We start from the raw sequence: 23,919 nt of genomic DNA on the forward strand, positions 1-23,919 counted from the left end.
CCCCGCTGCCTGGCTGATAATAATAATAATTAACAATAATGTTTGTGGCATTTAAGCACTTACTATGCTCCAGGCGCTGTACTCAACGCCTGAGTGAAGACAAGCCAATCAGGTTGGACACAGTCCCTGTCCCACATGGGGCTCACCGTCTTAATTGCCCCTGGTTGAGATGAGGGAACTAAGGCACAAGAAAGCAAAGTGACTCACCCAAGGTCACACAGCAGACCAGTGGCAGAGCTGGGATTAGAACCCAGGTCCTTCGGACGCCCAGGCCATACTGCTACCCACGTCCTCCCTACCACGGGAACACTGGCCCAAGCAGCCTCTGTGGGCCTGGGAGGGGGATGTGGCGGGAGGGTTGGGGATCCCGGGGGGGGCCCGACACAACTAAGAGTATCCAGCAAGTGCCCAAGGCTGGGCCCCAAGATGCCCTGGGCTAAGGGCCGTGCCCGCCCTCCCTGCGCAGGGAACATGTGGGCCCAAACCTGGACCAACGTGTACGACTTGGTGGTGCCGTATCCTGACAAGCCCAACTTGGACGTCACCAGCACCATGTTAAAGCAGGTGAGTCAGTCGATCGCATTTACTGAGCGCTTACTATGTGCAGAGCACTGTACTAAGCACCTGGGCTCCCGGCACAGCCGCTGGGCAGTCTGTCCGCCCGACTCGCCATCTGTCCAGCCCCCCTGCTCCAGCGCCAACCCTTCCCAGCAGCACCTCCCCCGAACCAGCCTGGTCCCCACTCCATTTCCCCACCACCCCCGCTCCAGGGGTCCCACTACCTCTGGCTCCCTCTTGCCCCAGGCCATCCCTAATTGTCCCCATGTCAATCAATCATAGGAATTTAGGAAGCGTTTATTATATTCATTCATTCAATTGTGTTTATTGAGCGCTTACTGTGTACAGAGCACTGGACTAAGCGCTTGGGAAGTCCAAGTTGGCAACATTCATTCATTCACTTCAGTCATATTTATTGAACGCTTACTGTGTGCAGAGCACTGTACTAAGCACTTGGGAAGTACAAGTTGGCAACATATAGAGATGGTCCCTACCCAACAGCGGGCTCACAGTCTAGAAGGGGGAGACAGACAACAAGACAGAACATATTAACAAAATAAAATAAATAGAATAAATATGTACAAATAAAATAAATAGAGTAATAAATACGTACAAACGTATATACATGTATACAGGTGCTGTGGGTAGGGGAAGGAGGTAAGGCTGGGGGGAGGGGGAAGGGGAGGATGGGGAGAGGAAGGAGGGGGCTCAGTCTGGGAAGGCCTCCTGGAGGAGGTGAGCTCTCAGTAGGGCTTTGAAGGGAGGAAGAGAGCTAGCTTGGCGGATGTGCGGAGGGATTGGGGGCATTCCGGGCCAGGGGGATGATGTGGGCCGGGGGTCGACAGCGGGACAGGTGAGAACGAGGCATAGTGAGGAGATTAGCGGCAGAGGAGCGGAGGGTGCGGGCTGGGCTGGAGAAGGAGAGAAGGGAGGTGAGGTAGGAGAGGGCGAGGTGATGGAGATGGTCATATAGACGGTCATAGAGATGGGCTCTACCCAACAACGGGCTCACAGTCTAGAAGGGGGGCATACTGCAATCAATCAATCAACGGTATTTACTGAGCACTTACTATATGCAGCCCACCCTACGAAGCATATGGGAGAGTACAGTATAATAGAATTAACAGACACACTCCCTGCCCGTACTGAGCTTACAGTGTACTAAAGCGACTGGAGGAATACAACGCAACAGAGTTGGTAGATACAATCCCTGCCCTCAGGGAGCTTGAAGATCCCTGGCCTCCCAGCTCCCCCCTCCGCCCCCCCTCAAAGCGTGACCCTGACCCGCTGCCCACCTCACGTCCCCCTGCCTCAGGGCTGGAATGTCACACACATGTTCCGGGTGGCAGAGGAGTTTTTCACGTCTCTGGGACTGCTGCCCGTGCCCCAAGAGTTCTGGGACAAGTCGATGCTGGAGAAGCCGAAGGACGGAAGGGAGGTGGTGTGTCACGCCTCCGCCTGGGACTTCTACAACAGGAAGGACTTCAGGTGCCCGCTGTTTTCCCGTCATCTCCCCCTGCCCCTGAACACCCTGGGCCCTGACCTCTCCCTCCCTGCTTTCCTCCCTTCTCCCAGCCCCGACCCCCGACTTCTCCGGGGCTGATCCCATGGCCCTCCCTCCCTCCCTCTCTCTCTCCCTCGCCACCGGTGATGGCGGGCAGGATCAAGCAGTGCACGGTGGTGACCATGGACCAGCTGGCCGTGGTGCACCACGAGATGGGCCACGTGCAGTACTTCCTCCAGTACAAGGAGCTGCCCGTGTCCCTGCGCCGGGGAGCCAACCCCGGCTTCCACGAGGCCATCGGGGACGTGCTCGCCCTCTCCGTCTTGACCCCCGGTCACTTGCAGAAGCTCGGCCTGTTGGATAATGTCACGGAAGACCTAGGTGTGAGGAGGGACCCTCCCCAGACTCCTTCCCTCCCACCCCCCCGCCTCCAGCCACCTCCATCCTGGGCCATGCCCTTGGCCTCAAATGCCCCCCCCACCCCCGCCGGCCTTCGTGCTTTGCACATAGTAAGCACTTGATAAATGCCATTTATTATTTATTATTATTATCCACCAGCCCGGACCTTAATCTGCCTTCCCTCCCACTGGCCTCCCTGCTAATGTCCCCTTCCCTGTATCTCCAGCCCCCTGAGACCAGAGAGGGACAGGGACTCCCCCAGGGACAACCAGCCCAGCATGAACATGGGCCCAGGACCGAATCTCCAGTAGACGTAGGGCCCTTTCCCCCTCCCCTGCCATGCCCGCCCCCATCCCTAGGACTCCCCTGATCCCTCTCCCACAGAGAGCAACATTAACTTCCTGTTGAAAATGGCACTGGACAAGATTGCCTTCCTACCCTTCGGCTACCTCATCGACCAGTGGCGCTGGGACGTCTTCAGTGGCCGCACGCCCCCTTCCCGCTACAACTCTGATTGGTGGTATCTGCGGTGAGTTCTGGGGTCAGGGGCTGAGGGGTTGGGGGCTAAGGGGCTGGACCCCTCATATGTGTTTTTCTGATTGTCCCCTTTCCATCTTCTCCCCTCCCCATCTCCTTCAGGGTCTCCCCCTCATTGGGACCCTTATATCCCCCCACTGTTCTACCTCCCTGCATTCTCCCCCTTTGTCCTCCCTGTGCAGTGATTCCTCCATTCCCGAGCACTCTGCTCCCCTACTCTGGAATATGTGCTCCCCTGTCCCATGTCTTCTGGTCCCCTTCCCCTGGCCCTGGGGCTGCCCCCCAACCCCATCTTGCTAGCTCATTGTACTTTCTCTCCCAGAACCAAGTACCAGGGCATCTGCCCTCCCGTCGCCCGCAGTGAAACTCACTTTGATCCTGGTGCCAAGTACCACGTCCCGGGCACTACCCCGTATATCAGGTACAAATGCCACTCAACCACCGCCCTGCCCCCACGAGCCCCCAACCCCTACACACACCCCAGAGAAAGAGAAGGGGTCAGAGTCTCCCCTCTCAGCTCCCCACCATGCCCCTCCTCTTCCCCGCCCCCATCCTGCCCCTTCCTTATCTCCCCTTCATTCATTAAATCGTTCAATCGTATTTATTTATTTTTTAATGGCATTTATTAAGCGCTTACTATGTGCAAAGCACTGTTCTAAGCATTGGGGAGGTTACAAGGTGATCAGGTTGTCCCACGGGGGGGCTCACAGTCTTCATCTCCATTTTACAGGTGAGGTAAATGAGGCTCAGAGAAGTTAAATGACTTGCCCAAAGTCACACAGCCGACAATTGGCGGAGCCGGGATTTGAACCCATGACCTCTGACTCCAAAGCCCGGGCTCTTTCCAGTGAGCTATGCTGCTTCATTTATTGAGTGCTTACTGTGTGCAGAGCACTGTACTAAGTGCTTGGGAAGTACAAATCGGCAACATACAGAGACGGTCCCTGCTCAACAACAGGTTCCCCTTCCTCTTCTCCAGCCTCCAACTGTTGGGGGAGAGGGAGAGGGAGATAGAGTGAAAGAGGGAGTTCTCCACACCCTCAGAACTGAGACCTCCTGTGGGGTAGCCTGCAATGTCGAGACACCCCCGCCTCATTCATTCATTCATTCATTCATCATTCAATCGTATTTATTGAGCACTTACTGTGTGCAGAGCACCGTACTAAACACTTGGGAAGTACAAGTCGGCAACATATAGAGACATTCCCTACCCAACAACGGGCTCACTGTCTAGAAGGGGGAGACAGACAACAAAACAAAACATGGAGACAGGTGTCAAAATTGTCAGAACAAATAGAATTAAAGCTAGATGCACACCATTAACAAAATAAATAGAATAGTAAATATGTACAAGTAAAATAAATGAGTAATAAATCTGTACAAATATATACAAGTGCTGTGGGGAGGGGAAGGAGGTAGGGCGGGGGGGATGGGGAGGAGGAGAGGAAAAAGGGGGCTCAGTCTGGGAAGGCCTCCTGGAGGAGGTGAGCTCTCAGTAGGGCTTTGAAGGGAGGAAGAGAGCTAGTTTTGGTGGATGGATGGATGGAGGGCATTCCGGGACAGGGGAAGGACGTGTGCCGGGGGACAATGGCGGGACAGGTGAGAACGAGGCACAGTGAGGAGGTTAATGGTAGCAGAGGAGCGGAGGGTGCAGGCTGGGCTGGAGAAGGAGAGAAGGGAGCTGAGGGAGGAGGGGGCTGTAACCCCAGCTCTGCCACACGTCTGCTGTGTGACCTTGGGTAAGTCACTTCACGTCTCTGCCTCAGTTGCCTTCTCTGTAAAATGGGGATTAAGACTGTGAGCCCCTTGTGGGACAGGAACTGTGTCCAACTTGATTAATTTGTATCCACCCCAGTGCTAAGAACAGTGCTTGGCACATAATAATAATAATAGTATTTGTTAAGTGCTTACTGTGTGTCAAGCACTTTTCTGAGCACTGGGGAGGTTACAAGGTGATCAGGTTGTCCCACGGGGGGGCTCAAAGCCTTAATCCCCATTGTAACTGAGGCCCAGAGAAGTGAAGTGACTTGCCCAAAGTCACCCAGCTTACAAGTAGCGGAGTTGGGATTGGAACCCATGACCTCTGACTCCCAAGCCCTTGCTCTTTCCACTAAGCCACGAGTGCTTTACACATACCACAATTAATATTATTATTGTTACTGTGTGCAGAGCACTGTATTAAGCACTTGGGAAAGTACAATACAACAATAAACAGGGACATTCCCCGCCCACAAGGAGCTCATAGTCCAAGCCCAACCGTCTCACCCTCCGTGACCCTCAGTCCGGGCCATGCCCTTACCGCCCTAAATGGCCCCCCACCCCGGCGCCTCCCCCTCCTCTCCCTCTTCCCAGGTACTTCGTGAGCTTCATCCTGCAGTTCCAGATCCACAAGGCCCTGTGCGCCGCCGTGGACTTCCAGGGACCGCTGCACCAGTGTGACATCTATCACTCCGTCAAGGCCGGGGAGAAGCTCAAGTCAGGCACCGGGGGTGGGAAGGGCAGGGACAGGGGGTCGGGCATGGGACAGGGCATGCCGGAGGGGACTGGGGAGCTGGAGGAGAGGACAGACTAAGAATAATAATTATTATAGTGATGGCATTTATTAAGTGCTTACTATGTGCCAGGCACTATACTAAGCAGTCGTGGGGATACAAGCAAATCAAGTTGGACACAGTCCCTGTCCTATGTGAGGCTCACAGTATCAATCCTCATTTTACAGGTGAGGTAACTGAGGCCCACAGAATAATAATGATAATAATAACGGTATTTGTTAAGCACTTACTATGTGCCAAGCACTGTTCTAAGCACCGGGGTAGTTACAAAGTAATCAGGTTGTCCCCCGTGAGACTTAGTCTTAATCCCCATTTTACAGATGAGGTGACTGAGGCACAGAGAAGTGAAGTGATTTGCCCAGGGTTATACAGCAGACAAGGGGCGGAGCTGGAATTAGAACCCGTGACCTTCGTACTCCCAGGCCCGTGCTCTATCCACTTTGCCATGCTGCTTCTCTAATGGGGTGAGGGGAGGGGGAACATCATCATCATCATCATCATCATCATCAACGATATTTCTGAAGTACTGCTATGTGTGGAGCACCAAGAGCTTGGAAAAGAACGATACAAGAGTTTGTAGATCCGTTCCCTGCCCACAAGGAGTTTGAGGGCTAGGGGGTGAGGGATGTGGAGAGTGAGAATTAAATGGGAGTCCTTGGAGAGGGAATTGAGACCAGGATGGGAGTGGGCGAGGGGACCCAGGAGAGGGGAGAAGATGGGAGAGGGGGGCTGTGGTGGGTGTGAGGGAGAGCCAATGCTGGGCCCTCTCTCTCCTTGTGCCATGCAGGGCCGTGCTGCAGGCAGGGGCCTCAAAGCCATGGCAGGAGGTGCTGATGGACCTGACGGGCACTAACCAGCTGGACGCCGAGCCCCTGCTCCAGTATTTCAGCAATTTGACCACCTGGCTGGAGGGGCAGAACAATGCCAGCCAAGAGGTCTTGGGCTGGCCCGACTTTGAATGGCGTCCGCCTCTGCCCGACGGCTACCCCGGGGACATTGGTAATTCCTGGGGGCATGGACCCCCGCACACCTCCACCCGCACCCCCAACCCATCTCTGGGGACCCTCAGAGGTGATTTGGAGGGGGGCACTTTGCCCCTCCCTGACGGGGAGAGGACCCCTCTCCTCATCTGGGACCCCCCTTCCCTCCTCTCTTCCCAGATCCCCTTCCCTCAGATCCTCTTTCCCCTCCCTCAAAACCCCTTCCCCTTCCCTCGGGGTTCCCAACCACCACCAAGGGTTTTTCCCAGGTTTATCGTGAGGGTGGCTGGGGGGAGGAGGGCAGAAGCAGACCTCTTTGTCAGGGGGAAGCTTGTGAGACGGGGCTGGGGAGGGGGCAATCAGGTGCAAAGAACTCAGTAGTTAAAAAGAGCAGGTCTGGGATCTCCTCAGCTCCCCTGGGAAGCCCTGATCCTCTTCCCCCTCCCTCAGAACCCCTTCCCCTTCCCTCGGGATTCCCAACCACCACCAAGGGTTTTTCCCAGGTTTATCGTGAGGGTGGCCGGGGGGAGGTGGGCAGAAGCAGGGCAGAAGCAGACCTGTTTGTCAGGGGGAAGCTTGTGAGACTGGGCTGGGGAGGGGGCAATCAGGTGCAAAGAACTCAGGAGTTAAAAAGAGCAGATCTGGGGTCTCCTCAGCTCCCCTGGGAAGCCCTAAGCTTGTTGTGAGCGGGGAATGAGCCTGTTATATCGTTATATTGTACTCTCCCAAGCACTTAGTATAGTGCTCTGTACACAGTAAGTGCTCAATAAATGCTATTGACTGACTGACCTTACCAGAGGCCTGGGAGGTGTGAGGCTGGGGTCCAGCCCACGCAGCCAGGGGAAGACCATAGCTCTGGTCCCCCAGCTGGCAGCCCCCTATTGAGTCGACACCCGTGTCCCGGGATGGGGAGGAGGCCTCTATCCCACCAGCTCCCTGTCCCCCAAGAATTTCCCCCAGAGATAGCCCCTGCAGGCCTCTTAAATGCCCTTTGAGATCGCAGCTGCCCCATGCGCAAAGCACTGTTCTAAGCGCTCGGGAATTTACTTGGTGAACAGGTTGTCCCATGGGGGGCTCACAGTCTTCATCCCCATTTTACAGATGAGGTCACTGAGGCACAGAGAAGTGAAGTAACTTGCCCAAAGTCACGCAACTGACAAGTGGTGGAGCTGGCGTTTGAACCCATGACCTCTGACTCCAAAGCCCGGGCTTTTTCCACTGAGCCACGCCGCTTCCACAATTCCCTTCCCAGGGGGAATTATGCTATTTGTTAAGCGCTTACTATGTGTCAGGCACTGTTCTAAGCGCTGGGGGAGATACAAGGTCATCAGGTTGTGCCATGTGGGACTCACAGTCCTAATCCCCATTTTACAGATGAGGGAACTGAGGCACAGAGAACCCAAAGTCACCCAGGTGACAAGTGGCGGAGCCGGGATTAGAACCCGCGACCTCTGACTCCCAAGCCCGGGCTCTTTCCACTAAGCCACACTGCTTCTCAATTATAATAATAGTTGTGGTATTTATTAAGCGCTTGCTATATATCAGGCGCCGTACTAAGCGCTGGGGTGGATACAGGCACATCGGATGGGATCCAGTCCCTGTTCCCACATGGGGCTCAGCCTTAATCCTCAGCCTTTATTTATTTATTTTACTTGTTCTATTCTATTTATTTTATTTTGTTAGTATGTTTGGTTTTGTTCTCTGTCTCCCCCTTTTAGACTGTGAGCCCAACGTTGGGTAGGGACTGTCCCTATATGTTGCCAATTTGTACTTCCCAAGCGCTTAGTACAGTGCTCTGCACATAGTAAGCGCTCAATAAATACGATTGATGATGATGCGGTTGAAGCTTTGAGTCTCTCCCCCAGCTGGGGATGGGGGCAGGACTCTGAGCCGCCCCCTTGCAGTCGGCCCTCTTGTCGGGTAGCCCTCTGAGCGGGCACGCAGGCTCGGCGGGCACCAGGCAGGGCTCAGGGCTCAGGTGGAGGTGGGCGAGGGAGGGTTGAGGCTGGGTGGGCGTGTGGGGTGGGAGGGGGCCTGGTGACCACCTCCACCCCTGCACTCCTGCCACCCCCAGACAAGGTGACGGACGAGGTGGAGGCGCAGAAGTTCCTGGAGGAATTCGACCAGACGGCCCAGCTCGCCTGGTACGAGGACACGGAGGCCTCCTGGGCGTACAATACCAACATCACGGAGCACAATCGCCAGATCATGGTGAGCCCAGGACCCACCACCTCCCAGGCCCCTTCTCCACAGACCCCACCCCTTCTCAGACCCCTCTTCCATTCATTCATTCATTCAATCGTATTTATTGAGCGCTGACTGTGTGCACAGCACTGGACTAAGCGCTTGGGAAGTCCAAGTGGGCAAAATATAGAGACGGTCCCTACCCAACAACGGGCTCACGGTCTAGAAGGGGGAGACCGACAACAAAACAAAGCACGTAGACAGGTGTCAAAGTCGTCAGAACAAATAGAATTAAAGCGATATGCATGTCATTAACAAAATAAATAGAGTAGTAACTATGTAGAAGTAAAATAAACAGAGTAATAAATCTGTACAAATATATATATAAGTGCTGTGGGGAGGGGAAGGAGGTGTGGGGGTGGTGGGGAGGAGGAGAGGAAAAAGGGGACTCAGTCTGGGAAAGCCTCTTGGAGCAGGTGAGCTCTCAGTAGGGCTTTGAAGGGAGGAAGAGAGCTAGCTTGGTGGGTGTCGCATTGACCCCAAGCGCTTAGTACAGTGCTCTCTGCACTCAGTAAGTACTCAATAAATACAATTGATTGATCGAACGGCCCTCCCTCTGTCCCACTGATCCTGCCCCCTCTCTCACTGGCCCAGTCCCCTCTTTCACGGGCCCCTACCCCTGGTCCTGTAGATCTCTGCCTTCTCTGTTACTGGTTACAAGTAAATACACTTGATTGATTGAAGGGGTCTGAATGGACTAAAGAAACAAGGCATCAAGTGCTCACTACAGTGCTGAACACATGTTAAGTGCTCGGTAAATACAGTTGATTGATGGAAGGGGTCTAATTTCTGCTCTCAAGGACTTTAGGGAAACGGCTTTTCTACAGGAATGAGTTTGGGCCTGGGAGTCCTGGGACCTGGGTTCTACTCCTGGCCCCGCCATTTGCCTCCCATGTGACTTTGGGCAAGTCGCTTCATTTCTGTGTGCCTCAGTTTCCTCAGCTGCAGAATGGGGTTCTAATACCTGTTCTGTCCATCACTTAGACTCTGAACCCCATATGGGACAGGGGTCTTTCAGGTTTGTCCGTATTAAGCTTAAAGAGTCATCTGGTTGGAAAGATCCCAAAGGCAGGAGAAAATACTATAAAATGGTTTCAGTAAATCTCTGCAGAGAAATATAGGTCATTGGTCTGTCTTTGAAGTTGCAGTCCTCCCCCTCCCGCCAGTTTAATTTGGTGTGCATCTGTCTTTTCAGTTATTCTAGACTTGGAGAGTGAAACTAATATATATAATACTGTAATAATACAATTCCCCTCCCCATCCCCCCTGCCCTCCCTCCTTCCCCTCCCCACAGCACCTGTATATACGTTTTTACAGATTTAATACTCTATTTTACTTGTACATATTTACTATTCTATTTATTTTATTTTGTTAATATGTTTTGTTTTGTTTTCTGTCTTCCCCTTCTAGACTGTGAGCCCGTTGTTGGGTAGGGACTGTCTCTATATGTTGCCGACTTGTACCACCCAAGCACTTAGTGCAGTGCTCTGCACACAGTAAGCGCTCAATAAATACGATTGAATGAATGAATGAATTAATGGTTCCTCCCTTTCTCCCACTGACCATGCCTTCCCCCTGAACTGGCCCCTCCCTTTCACCCCTCCATGGACCGGTCGCCAATCAATCAATCAATCAATCAATTGTATTTATTGAGCGCTTACTGTGTGCAGAACACTGTACTAAGTGCTTGGGATGTACAAGTTGGCAACATAATGCCAGCGGGTGTGATGCCCTGACCGTCCTTCTCTGTGGTCGGTGGTCTCGCATGGTCCCCTCCTGCCCCGCTCCACAGCTGGACAAAAGCCTGGAGGTCTCCCGGCACACCATAGAGTACGGCAAAAGAGCCCGCCAGTTCGACGACACGGATTTCAAGAATTCCTCAGTCAGGCGCACCCTGAAGAAACTACGGGATTTGGGCCGGGCGGCTCTGCCCCAAAATGAGCTCAAGGAGGTAACAGGCCAAGGGGGAGAGGAAGGTCCGGGTGGAGGTTGGGGTGGGGGGAGGCTGGGGTTTGGCCGGGCGGCTCCGGTGGTCTTAGGGTGGAGGGACTTACAGAAGAGGCCAGTCCAGAGACGGCAGATTTTATTTTCATGGTATTTGTTAAGCGCTTACTATCTATCAGGCACTGTACCAAGGGCTGGGGTGGATACAAGCTAATCAAGTTGGCCGTAGTCCCTGTCCCACATGGGGTCCCCAGTCCTTACCTTAGAGAAGCAGCGTGGCTCAGTGGAAAGAGCCCGGGCTTTGGAGTCAGAGGTCATGGGTTCAAATCCCGGCTCTGCCAGTTGTCAGCTATGCGATTCGGGGCAAGTCACTTCACTTCTCTGTGCCTCAGCTACCTCATCTGTAAAATGGGGGTGAAGACTGTGAGCCCCACGTGGGACAACCTGATCACCTTGTAGCCCCCCGGCGCTTAGAACATCATCATCATCAATCGTATTTATTGAGCGCTTACTATGTGCAGAGCACTGTACTAAGCGCTTGGGAAGTACAAATTGGCAACATATAGAGACAGTCCCTACCCAACAGTGGGCTCACAGTCTAAAAGTGTAAAGAACAGTGCTTTGCACATAGTAAGCGCTTAACAAATATTATTATTATTATTATTACTGGAAAGAACACAGGCCTGAGAGTCAGAGGACCTGTGTTCCGATCCCAGCTCCGCCACTTGTCTGCTGTGTGTGACCTTGGGCAGGTCACTTCACTTCTCTGTGCCTCAGTTTCCTCATCTGTAAAATGGGGATTAAATCCTACTCTTTCCTACCTTGGCTGTGAGCCCCATGCAGAACAGGGACTGTGTCCAAACCGATAACCTCGTATCTACCCCGATGTTTAGAACAGTGCTTGGCACATAGTAAGCACTTAACAAATACAAATTGTTATTATCCCAATTTTATTCATATTAATGTCCGTCTCCCCCTGTAGACCGTAAACTCGTTGTGGGCAGGGAACGTGGCTGCTGATTCTGTTGCACTCTCCCAAGTACTTAGCCTGCTGCTCTGCACATAGTGAGCGCTCAATAAATGCAATCGATGGATTGATTGTTCTGCACTGAAGGTGTCCAGCAGATACTGCTGATGGATTGAAGCCTGTTTTCACTGGGCTGCCCTCTGCCAGAATGCCATTACCTGATTAGTTGGAGGTCTTGGAGGAAGCAATGGGTTCTTACCTGGCTTAGAGGGCTGGAGTGGTTGGGGGTTGGAGGGGCTGGGAGGTTCAGAGGTGGACCCCTCCGGCCCCAATTAAAAATTCCACACATCCCCACAGAGAAGCAGAGAAGCAGCGTGGCTCAGTGGAAAAAGCACGGGCTTGGGATTCAGAGGTCATGGATTCAAATCCCCGCACCGCCAATTGTCAGCTATGTGACTTTGGGCCAGCCACTTAACTTCTCTGTGCCTCAGTTACCTCATCTGTAAAATGGGGATCAAGACTGGGAGCCCCCCGTGGGACAACCTGATCACCTTGTATCCTCCTCAGCGCTTAGAACAGTGCTTTGCACATAGTCAGCGCTTAACAAATGCCATCATTATTATTATTATTCCCCCCCCACCTCCAGTACAATGAGCTCCTGTCAGACATGGAGACGACCTACAGCGTGGCCAAGGTGTGTCGGAAGGAGAACGGCCCATGTGTGCCCCTGGAGCCCGGTGAGTGGCAGGGCCCGGGGGGAGCAGGGGCAGCCCGGTCTGGGGGCAGAAGTGGAGGGGTGAGACTGGTAGAGGCCTCAGAAGATCCCTAGAGCCCAGGGCAACCAGCCATAAACCATTCCTAGCCCCAAGCTCAGTCGTCTTTTGGTCAGACTCAGAGGAAACGAACCTGACCTCCAGAGAGGCAGGAGTGGGGGCAGAGAGGGGCAGAAATTCATTCAATCGTATTTATTGAGCGCTTACTGTGTGCAGAGCACTGTACTAGGAGCTCGGAAAGTATAATTCGGCAACAGATAGCGACAGTCCCTACCCAATGACGGGCTCATAGTCAGTGAGTGCAGGCTCTCCCAAGTGCAGAGTAGCCTGAGAAGCAGTGTGGCCTGGTGGAAAGAACACGGGACTGCGATTCAGAGGATCTGGGTTCTAATTGCCGATCATCATCATCATCATCATCAATTGTATTTATTGAGTGCTTACTGTGTGCAGAGCACTGTACTAAGTGCTTGGGAAGTACAAGGTGGCAACATATGGAGACAGTCCCTACCCAACAGTGGGCTCACAGTCTAAAAGGGGGAGACAGAGAACAAAACCAAACATACTAACAAAATAAAATAAATAGAATAGATATGTACAAGTAAAATGGATAAATAAATAGAGTAATACATATGTACAAACATATATACAGGTGCTGTGGGGAAGGGAAGGAGGTAAGATGGGGGGATGGAGAGGGGGACGAGGAGGAGAGGAAGGAAGGGGCTCAGTCTGGGAAGGCCTCCTGGAGGAGGTGAGCTCTCAGTAGGGCCTTGAAGGGAGGAAGAGAGCTAGCTTGGTGGATGGGCAGAGGGAGGGCATTCCAGGCCCGGGGGATGACGTGGGCCGATCCTGCCACTTGCCCTCTGGGCGACTTTGTACAAGTTCCTTAACCTCTCTGGGCTTCAATTTCCTCTTCTGTAAAGTGGGGATAAAATCCCCACTCTCCCTCCTTCTTAGCCAGTGAGCCCTGTGTGCTACAGAGACTGTGTTCACTCTGATGATCCACCTTCCACAGTGCTTGGCACATAGTAATCAATCAATACCATTATTATTAGGGGACTGTATCTCATTTGCAATGGCCAAGTCCTTGCAATGCTCAAGTAAGCGGCATTACCCTTCTGCATAATAATAATAAAAATACTTTGTTTTTGTCTCCCACTTTGATTTCCACTTTCACATCAATCCCCATTTTAGAGATGAGAAGAGTGAGGTGCAGAAAAGTTAAGGGGTTTGGCCACAGTCACACAGTAGACCAGGGGTTGAAGCAGGGGTAGCCCCCCGGGGAAGAAAACTGGAATGCACCCAATCAATCAGTTGTACTGATTGAACACTTACTGTGGGTTGAACACAACTGAACGGAGCATTGAACTGGTAGATGCCAATCCCTGCTCTCCAGGACTGGGGAATCATTTGCAGAAATTTCCACCGCTTAGTATAGTGCTCTACACCCAGCAGGCGCTCAATAAATACCATTGATAGGACAAAGAGGGAAAGGGGATGGAGATGGGAGTTAGTGCTTAAGTAATAGGGTGTGGTGCCTGGGAAAGGCAGAAGGCCATGGGTCAATATGAACCGATCCTTCCCAACCCAGGGTTAAGAGGCTGTGAGCCCACTGTTGGGTAGGGATTGTCTCTATATGTTGCCAATTTGTACTTCCCAAGCGCTTAGTACAGTGCTCTGCACATAGTAAGCGCTCAATAAATACGATTGATGATGATGAAGAGGCTGTGGAAAGGGGGTCAGAGGGTCAGTGGGGAGGAAATTTCTAGTCACTCAAGAATGCGACCTGGGGGCTTGGGCGTGGGTGGGTATCATCAATCGTATTTATTGAGCGCTTACTGTGTGCAGAGAACTGTACTAAACGCTTGGGAAGTACAAGTTGGTAACATATAGAGACAGTCCCTACCCAGCAGTGGGCTCACAGTCTATAGTCCCGATGCATGTATACAGCCTCTGAGAATGAGGGTACGTGTGTGTGTGTGTAAATTTATGTGTGCATTTCATCTTTGAGCATGTACATATGTGTTTGTTCAGTCTTTGCGTGTGATTGTGTGTTCAGTTTCTGAACATGTACGTTGGTGTGTAGTCTGCATGCATGGTCTCTGAATGTGTTCGATAGTGTGTGTTCAGTCTCTGAGCATGTATGTTTGTGTGTGGGGGGGGGGTACAATTTGTGCTTGTGTGTGTATGCTCAGTCTGGGTGTGTGCATTTATGGGTGTGCGTTCAGTCTATGAGCATATATTTTGGTGTGTAGGTGTGTTTCAATCTCTGAGCCTGTCTGTTTGTATGTGTGGGTGTTCAGTCTCTGAGCATATGTTTGTATGTGTTTAGGTTTGTCAATCATATTTACTGAGCGCTTACTGCACTAAGCGCCATGTGGGTCCGTCTGGGAGTGGGTTAAAGCCAGACCGAGGAGGAACAGAGGGCTGGGCTGGAGAGGGGCTGGGGGCCAGGTAGGGGCTGGAGGCTGGGGATACGGGAGGAATTGGGAACCGGGTTGAGTAGGGGCGGGGGTTGTGTCCCCGATGGCTCAACCCTGTGAAACACGCCCAGACCTGACGGAGCTGATGGCCACGTCGCAGAATTACGAGGAGCTACTCTGGGCCTGGCAGGGCTGGCGAGAGGCGGCCGGGAAGCCCATCCGCCAGAAGTTCGAGCGCTACGTCGAGCTCAGCAACAAGGCCGCCCGCCTCAACGGTGAGTCTTCCGTGACTTCCCCCGGCTTCTGGGCCCCGGCCGCCCCGAGGGGCTCAGACCCCGAGAGCGTGTTTGGGGCGTCCCGGGTCTGATGGTTCAGCCGTCAATCAGCTCTGACGTTGTCCAGCCCCGTCGGCCCCAGCTGCTCTGAGCTCCAGCTTTTTCCCTCCGCATTTGATGGGGCCAAAGATGTAAAATGGTGGGAAGCTTCTCCGGAGGCCTCCTGATTCCTTCTCTCCTCCGACCCCCCTTCAGGGGCAGGTGGGGCTCTGGAGGAGGGCCGATGGTCAGGTTCATGTCCAGAGTCCTGGCCATGTCGACCGTTGGATTGGATGGCCCTTGTCCATTTCCTAATTGGTTTAAGCAATGGTTGTTGGAGCCCTTCCCCAGAGATGGGCATTGCTTAGTGGATAGAGCCCAGGTCTTCTAGACTGTGAACCCGCTGTTGGGTAGGGACCGTCTCTATATGTTGCCGACTTGTGCTTCCCAAGCGCTTAGTACAGTGCTCTGCCCACAGTAAGCGCTCAATAAATATGATTGAATGAATGAAAAGTCTGGGAGTCAGAAGGAACTGGATTCTTATCCCAGCTCCTCCATTACTCTGCTGTGTGACCTGGGGCAAGGCACATGACTTCTCTGTGCCTCAGTTTCCTCATCTGTAAAATAGGGATTAAGACTATGAGCCCCATGTGGGACAGAGACTGGGTCCAACCCAATTACCTTGTATGTACCCCAGCACTTAGTGCCTGGCACATGGTAAATGCCTAACAAATACTACAATTATTATTATTATTATTGAGGGCTACCCTCTCCATGCCCCCAGCACAACCCGGCTGCCTGCCCCTGCCCCCCTCCACCCATCCCGTCTTGCTCCCCAAATTTGTCCTCTAATCCCCAAGCCCACCCCTATGGCTCTGAGAACTGGGAACTAACATTGGGCAGGGGAAGCCAATGCTGGGGAAGAAGCGGGGGTTCACCTCTCCCCTGGGGAGAGGAGGCGGGGGAAAGGGGAGAGGAAGGAGGGGAACAGAAGGGGTCTAAGCATCCCCATCGCCCACCCCCCACCAGGCCACGCGGACAATGGGGTGTCATGGCGCGCTATGTACGAGACCCCGACGTTTGAGCAGGACCTGGAGCGACTGTACCAGGAGCTGCAGCCTCTCTACCTGAACCTGCACGCCTACGTGCGCCGACAACTGCACCGCCGTTACGGCGACAAGTTCATCAACCTGCACGGGCCCATCCCTGCCCACCTGCTCGGTGAGGGCCCCACCCGAAGGAGACGGCGGGGGCAGGGCTGGGGGGGGTCGGGCCGGGCCAGGAAGAGGGAAGGAGGGCGCCGAAGGGGTAGGCCGAAGGTGGTAGCATCACTGAGATGTCGCCGAGTTCAGCCAAGCTTGAGGACCTCGGCCTCAAAGCATTGCGGGTACCCGTTTCAGAAAGGGGAAAACCAGCAGGGCTGTTGGTCCAAGATCTCCCTGCTGTCCACAGGCCTCTGGTCCGCCCTCCCTCCTACTCCTTCCCCATCTTCCGCTCGCCCCATCTTCTGAGACACTCAAGGTCATGCTAAACAACCAGAACCAGCCCATTGCCTCATCCCCAGCCTTGCCCCTGCCCTAATCCCAATTCTGTTCCTCAGTTGCCCTCCCCTGCCCCTCATCCACCCCCCGCCCCTCAATCTTCCCCCACTTCTCTGCTCCTCAGTTCCTCCCTCTCTGATCCTCAGTCCATCTGTTCCTCGGTCTCTCTTTGTCCCTCGGTCTCCCCTCTCCTACCCTCAGCCTTCCCTTATGCTGAACCTTGGTCTCCTTTCTCTATGCCTCAGTCTCCCCTCTTTCTGTTTCTCATTATCTCTCTCTATCCTTCAGACTTCCTCTCTCTGTCTCTCAGTCTCCTCTCTGTCCATTCTTCTCCTCAGTCATCCCTCTAATATTTCCCTGGGAGGAAGAAGAGTGGCCTAAATAGAAAGAGCCTGATACTGAGAGTCAGAAAACCTGGGTTCTAATCCTGCCTCTTCCACTTGCCTTTGGTGGGCAAGGCACTTAACATCTCCATGCCTCAGTTTCTTCATCTACAAAATGGGAATTCCATACCTGTTCTCCCTCCCTCTTAGATTAGATTGTAAACTCCATGTGGGACAGAGATTGTCAGACCTAATTATCCTGTTTCCAGAGACGCAGCATGGCTTAGTGGATAGAGCCAGGGCCTGGGAATCAGAAGGATCTGGATTCTAATTCCAGTTCCACCACAGGTGTGCTCTGTGACCTTGGGCAAGTCACTTAATTTCTCTGGGCCTCGGTTACCTCATCTGTAAAATGAGGATTGAGAGTGTGAGCCCCACTGTGAGCCCGTTGTTGGGTAGGGACCGTCTCTATATGTTGCCAACTTGTACTTCCCAAGCGCTTAGTACAGTGCTCTGCACACAGTAAGCGCTCAGTAAATACGATTGAATGAATGTGGGACCAGAACTGGGTCCAAAGTGATTAACTTGTATCTATCCTAGTGCTTACAACAGTGCTTGACACATAGTAAGTGCTTAACAAATACCATTGTTATTATTACTTCAGCACTTAGAACAGTGCTTGGCACCTAGAAAGCACTTAACCAATACCACAGTTATTATTGTTATGATTACTAGGAAGGGGAAGGGGGCCTGGGATCTGGGAGTGCAGAATGCTCCCCTTCTAGACTGTGAGCCCATTGTTGGGTAGGGACCATCTCTATATGTTGCCAACTTGTACTCCCCAAGCACTTAGTCCAGTGCTCTAAACACCGTAAGCGCTCAATAAATACGATTGAATGAATGAATGAATGAAAGGGGCTGCTCCCCTCCTCGACTCCTACTTTTTCCCTCCCTCCTCTCTCGTTCCCCTCCTCCATGCCCACCCCCGGCTTCCCTGCCCTCTCCCTTCCAGGGAACATGTGGGCTCAGACCTGGTCCAACATCTATAACCTGGTGGTCCCATTCCCATCGGCCAGTCAGGTGGATGCCACCCCAGCCATGAAGAAACAGGTCAGTGCCCGGCCTGGCCCTGTGGGTGGGAGGGGAGAGGATGGGTGGAGGAGGGCCAGAAAGCCCAGTGGTCCACAGGTCCCCGTTCTGCCCACAGGAGTGGACTCCCAAGAGGATGTTTGAGGAGTCGGACAATTTCTTCAAATCCCTGGGGCTGCTGCCCATGCCCCAAGAGTTCTGGGAGAAGTCGATGCTGGAGAAGCCGAGCGACGGGAGGGAGGTGGTTTGTCACGCCTCCGCCTGGGACTTCTACAACGGCAAGGACTTCAGGTAATTGCAGAGTCAGGAAGCAGCATGGCCTAGAGCCTAGACCACTGGCCTGGGAGTCAGAAGGACCCGGGTTCTAATCCCGGCTCTGCCATTTATCTGCTGTGTGACCCTGGGCGAGTCACTTCATTTCCCTGGGCCTCATTTTCTTCAGCTGCAAAATGGGGATCAAGACTGTGAGCCCCAAGGGGGACAGGGACTGCGTCCAACCTAACTAGTTTATATCTACCCCAGCGCTTAGAATAGTGCTTGACACACAGTAAGTGCTTAACAAATGCCATTATTATCTTTATTATTAGTCAGGGTTGGGGGGCAGAGAGGGACTCCCAGGAGCCCCGAGGGGAGAGTCTCATCTGCCAGCCCAGCCTCACCACCTCTGTGATGGAGCATCAAATATCACTGCATCCCCACCAAGACCATGCAATGACCTAGGGGATCTTAAGTCTTTGGATCCCTTCTCTCCCTCTTTCTGTCTTTCCCTCTCTCCTTTTTCCCTGTCTTCCTCCTTCCCTCTCCCTCACTCTGTCTCTCCCCCACCCCGGCCTCTCCCCTCTCTGCCTGGTGGGACTGGGTAAGGCGGGAGGGGCAGAGACTAGCCTGCCCACTCAGAAAAGATGAATCTGAGACTGTAAGTTCCCTCCAGACCGTAAGCTCATTGTGGGCAGGGAATGCATCTCTTATATTGCTATATTGTCCTCTCCCAAGTGCTTAGGACAGTGCTTTGCGCACTCAATGATTATGATTGACTGACTAAAGGGCTTTCAACCTGGCAGGAAGCAGGAGGGCACGGTAAACAACAGTGGAGACCCTTGTGCCCAGGATCACTGTGGGTCTCACTGGGGCTCCTGCCCCTACCACTGCCCCCGCAACCCTCACCTCTCCGCGCCGACCCCAATTCCCGGCATCCACCAAGGCTGGGCAGGCCTGCAGTTTCCTGACAGCTTGGGCCGCTGTTTGCCCCAGATGGAGAGGCTGGAGGAGGGCCAGGCGGTCCGGTGGTTTGGTTCGGATCACAGAGGTTCAGCTCCCTGTGGCTCCAGGCTGGCCCTGGGAGGCTGAACCCTGTGAGGGCGGGCCATGCCCGGGGTGAGAAGGTTGGGACGGGGTCCCCTCAGCCAGGCTCAAACCCCCTCCCAAATCCCACGGGGTTGACCCAAGCCTGCTACTCCTGCCACGCGCCCCCCGACCCCGCCCCGCCCAGGATCAAACAGTGCACGACGGTGAACATGGAGGACCTGATCACCGCCCACCACGAGATGGGCCACGTGCAGTACTATCTGCAGTACAAAGAGCAGCCCGTGGTCTTCCGCGAGGGGGCCAATCCCGGCTTCCACGAGGCCATCGGGGACGTGTTGGCCCTGTCCGTCTCCACGCCCCGCCACCTGCATAGCATCGGCCTGCTGGACAACGAGGGCGAGGGCCACGGTGAGCCAGCCCCGGACGGGATGACGCGGAGCGCTGGGAAAGTGGGGAGGGGCCCGGGGGAGCAGGAGGGGTCGGAGAAGTCGGCGGGAGGAGAGAGAAGGGACGAAGGCGGGGGAAGGAGATGTGGCAGAAGGAGGTCGTGGGAACGGTGACTTCCCAGTCGGGGCCAAGCAAGCCGCTGACCCACAGAGAGCGAGATCAACTACCTGATGAGCATGGCCCTGGATAAGATCGCCTTCCTGCCCTTCGGCTACCTCATGGACCAGTGGCGTTGGAAGGTGTTTGACGGACGCATCTCCAAAGAGAATTACAACCAGGAGTGGTGGAACCTCAGGTCCGTCCGTGGCCTCCTGGGGCGACTGACAGGAGTCGGCTCTGCCCTCCGTAGACAGGGCAGAGACGGGACAGAGGGCAGAGGCGAACGCCGGTGGTGGGGGGCAGCCCGTGTCCCCAGTCAGCTGGGCTCAGGGAAGCCGGGCTCCTCGGTGGCTGTGCCAGGGCTCAAGGGGCTCGGGCCTGGGCCCTGGGGCAGGCGCTGGTGGGGTCGGGCTGACCCTGGCACCCCTTGGTTTTTCTGGGGGCAGCACCCCAGGGCCGTATCGGGATTCGGCGCTCACTGTGGAGGAAGAGGAGCCCAAACCCACTGATGCAAGCCCACCCTGCTCTCCAACACAGTGAGACAGTACCAACCTTCCCTCCTCTTGGTCTCGCCCCTTCCAGGCTCAAGTACCAGGGCTTGTGCCCGCCAGTGATTAGGTCCCAGACCGACTTCGATCCGGGGGCCAAGTTTCACATCCCTGCCAATGTGCCCTATATCAGGTAGGAACCTGGGCCAGGCAGGGGCTTCAGGGGAGTGGGCAACATTGGGGGGGCCCTGGGATGTGACCTGGCCATGACCTAGATGGCATTGACTGTGCCATTGACTTTTAGACTGTGAGCCCACTGTTGGGTAGGGACTGTCCCTATATGTTGCCAACTTGTACTTCCCAAGCGCTTAGTACAGTGCTCTGCACACAGTAAGCGCTCAATAAATACGATTGATGATGATGATGATTGTTGTCTGGGCCCCGTTCTAATGCTGTCTTCTAGGCCAGAGATTCAGCAAGGCCTGGTCCACCCTGGGCCTTGAATTTCTCCGCGTTCTCTCCCACTGCATTGAGGGGTTTTGGTGGGGCAGGGATCTGCGCTCCCTCCTACTTAGTCTGTGAACCCCATTGAGACAGGGACAGTCTCAAATGATTAGTGTCCCATCTGATTATCCTGAATCTACCCCAGCGCTTAGAATAGTGCTTGACACATAGTGAGCACTTAACAAATACCATAAAAAAGAAGGATCACAGCTCTGTGAAGTTAGCATGGCCTTGGTGACCATATTGTATACACAACACCATATGCACACATACAAACACACACGTAATAATAATAATAATTATAATGGCATTTGTTAAGCTCTTACTATGTGCCAAGCACTGTTCTAAGTGCTGGGGGAGATACAAGGTAACCAGGTTGTCCCACATGGGGCTCACATTCTTAATCTCCATTTTCCAGATGAGGTAACTGAGGCACAGAGAATCAATCAATCAATCGTATTTATTGAGCGCTTACTGTGTGCAGAGCACTGTACTAAGTGCTTGGGAAGTACAAGTTGGCAACACATAGAGACGGTCCCTACCCAACAGTGGGCTCACAGTCTAGAAGGGGGAGACAGAGAACAAAACCAAACATATTAACAAAATAAAATAAATAGAATAGATATGTACAAGTAAAATAAATAAATAGAGTAATAAATACGTACAAACATATATGCATATATACAGGTGCTGTGGGGAAGGGGAAGGAGGTAAGGTGGGGGGGTGGAGAGGGGGAGGAGGGGGAGAGAAAGGAGGGGGCTCAGTCTGGGAAGGCCTCCTGGAGGAGGTGAGCTCTCAGTAGGGCCTTGAAGGGAGAAAGAGAGCTAGCTTGGCGGATGTGGGGAGGGAGGGAATTCCAGGCCAGGGGGAGGACATGGGCCGGGGGTTGACGGCGGGACGGGCAAGAACGAGGCACGGTGAGAAGGTTGGCAGAGGAGCGGAGGGTGCGGGCTGGGCTGGAGAAGGAGAGAAGGGAGGTGAGGTAGGAGGGGGCGAGGTGATGGACAGCCTTGAAGCCCAGGGTGAGGAGCTTCTGCCTGATGCGTAGGTTGATTGGTAGCCACTGGAGATTTTTGAGGAGGGGAGTAACATGCCCAGAGCGTTTCTGGACAAAGACAATCCGGGCAGCGGCGTGAAGTATGGAAGTTAAGTGAAGTTAAGTGACGTTAAGAGAAGTTAAGTGACTTGCCCAAAGTCACACAGCTGACAAGTGCCAGAGCCGGGATTAGAACCCATGACCTCTGACTCCCGTGCCCGGGCTCTTTTCACTGAGCCACACTGCTTCTCATGCACACACACTCCCAGAGCACTGGATATGTTACTGACATATTTCCCTAAGCTGAGTCCACCGAGGGTACTAATAGTAACTGCGGTGTTTGTTAAGTGCCTACTACGTGCCAAGCACCGTACAAAACACTGGGGAAGATGAAGTACACGCAGATGAGACATAGTCCCTGTCCCACTTGGGGCTCGCCATCTAAGTAGGAGAGGGTCAGGTATTTACTTCCCATTTTACAGATGAGGAAACTGAGGCCCAGAGAAGGTAAATGATTTGCCCAAGGCCACATAGTAGGCAAATGGCAGAGCCGTGACTAGAACCCAAATCCTCTGACCCCCAGACCTGTGTTTCTTTCCATCAGGTCACACTGTTATTGGGAAGATCGTGCGTCCATGATCACCCAACTGACCTGGGAGGTCAGCTGGGTGGACTGGATGCTGGGTTGGATTCATTCAATCGTATTTATTGAGCGCTTACTGTGTGCAGAGCACTGTACTAGGGACCACTAGGAATAGGGACCACTAGGTCGGCCCGGCCGTATCCCCATCCCCCCCGCCCCCCGGCCCCTCCTGCTCTCTCTGTCCAGGTACTTTGTCAGCTTTGTGATCCAGTTCCAGTTCCACGAGGCCCTGTGCCGGGCTGCCAATCACACTGGGCCCCTGCACAAGTGTGATATCTACAAGTCCCAGGAAGCGGGGAAGCTCCTGAGGTGAGTCCTCCTCTCCTCACCCCTTCTCCTGCTTCCTCCTCCCCCGGGGAGCTCGGTTTAGGGGATGAAGATGCCCCAACCACTGCAAGGTTGCTCCCCGAACCCACCAACCATTCAGACCCCAGCATTTCCTGACACCAGATACGTGCAGAGCACTGTAAAGACCACTTGGGAGAGTCCAGTAGTTAATAATAATAATAATAATGATGGCATTTATTAAGCACTTGCTATGTGCAAAGCACTGTTCTAAGCGCATGGGAGGTTACAAAGTGATCAGGTTGTCCCAAGGGGCTCACAGTCTTAATCCCCATTTTACAGATGAGGTAACTGAGGCCCAGAGAAGTTAAGTGACTTGCCCAAAGTCCCACAGCTGACAAGTGGCGGAGCCGGGATTTGAACCCCTGACCTCCGACTCCAAAGCCCGTGCTCTTTCCACTGAGCCACGTTGCTTCTCCAATGACATGATCCCTGCCCTCAAGGAGCTTTCAGTGTCATGTGGGGAGACAGATACTAAAATTCCAGCTAGAGATTTCTGTCTGGAGACTGTTTCTCTGACTCCCATCAACTCGCCGCATTAATCAGTCTATCAGTGGTATTTATTGAGCGCTTGTTGTGTGCCGGGCACCGTACCACGTGCTTGGGAGAATACAATGCAGTAGAGTTGACAGACACATTCCCATCTCTCAAGAAGCCGGCATTCCCCTTCTACATGTCCCCTTGGGGCTGATTCCGGGTGTCCTCATGGCTTGTGGCTGGAGGTGGGCGGGGGATGAGGGGTGGGATTTTTTTTCCACTACCTTCATTAACCAAAGGAAATAACTAGGCCTGGGAGTGGAGGGGAAAGAACTGACTCCGTCAAACAATCGATCATCATATTTATTGAGCGCTTTCTGTGTGCAGAGCACCGTACTAAATACTTGGGAGAGTACAGTCTAACCAAGTT

At 53.6% G+C, this 23,919-nt stretch overlaps 1 protein-coding gene across 1 annotated transcript in view; it reads left to right on the forward strand.

The window, feature by feature from the left end:
• The window catches only part of ACE (angiotensin I converting enzyme), a 29,748-nt gene that overhangs the window by 2,409 nt on the left and 3,420 nt on the right, over window positions 1-23,919 (forward strand). The window contains exons 4-21 of the mRNA XM_038753509.1: window positions 467-564; window positions 1,874-2,046; window positions 2,220-2,443; window positions 2,846-2,990; window positions 3,321-3,419; window positions 5,351-5,473; window positions 6,338-6,549; window positions 8,605-8,741; window positions 10,567-10,725; window positions 12,332-12,422; window positions 15,010-15,153; window positions 16,222-16,413; window positions 18,069-18,166; window positions 18,264-18,436; window positions 19,635-19,858; window positions 20,048-20,192; window positions 20,579-20,677; window positions 22,854-22,976. Of these exons, the coding sequence (XP_038609437.1) occupies window positions 467-564; window positions 1,874-2,046; window positions 2,220-2,443; window positions 2,846-2,990; window positions 3,321-3,419; window positions 5,351-5,473; window positions 6,338-6,549; window positions 8,605-8,741; window positions 10,567-10,725; window positions 12,332-12,422; window positions 15,010-15,153; window positions 16,222-16,413; window positions 18,069-18,166; window positions 18,264-18,436; window positions 19,635-19,858; window positions 20,048-20,192; window positions 20,579-20,677; window positions 22,854-22,976 (2,659 nt within the window). The remainder of the gene's footprint in view (window positions 1-466; window positions 565-1,873; window positions 2,047-2,219; window positions 2,444-2,845; window positions 2,991-3,320; window positions 3,420-5,350; window positions 5,474-6,337; window positions 6,550-8,604; window positions 8,742-10,566; window positions 10,726-12,331; window positions 12,423-15,009; window positions 15,154-16,221; window positions 16,414-18,068; window positions 18,167-18,263; window positions 18,437-19,634; window positions 19,859-20,047; window positions 20,193-20,578; window positions 20,678-22,853; window positions 22,977-23,919) is intronic.

This window comes from Tachyglossus aculeatus, chromosome 11 (assembly GCF_015852505.1).
Source record: "Tachyglossus aculeatus isolate mTacAcu1 chromosome 11, mTacAcu1.pri, whole genome shotgun sequence".
Classification (NCBI taxonomy): Eukaryota; Metazoa; Chordata; class Mammalia; order Monotremata; family Tachyglossidae; genus Tachyglossus; species Tachyglossus aculeatus.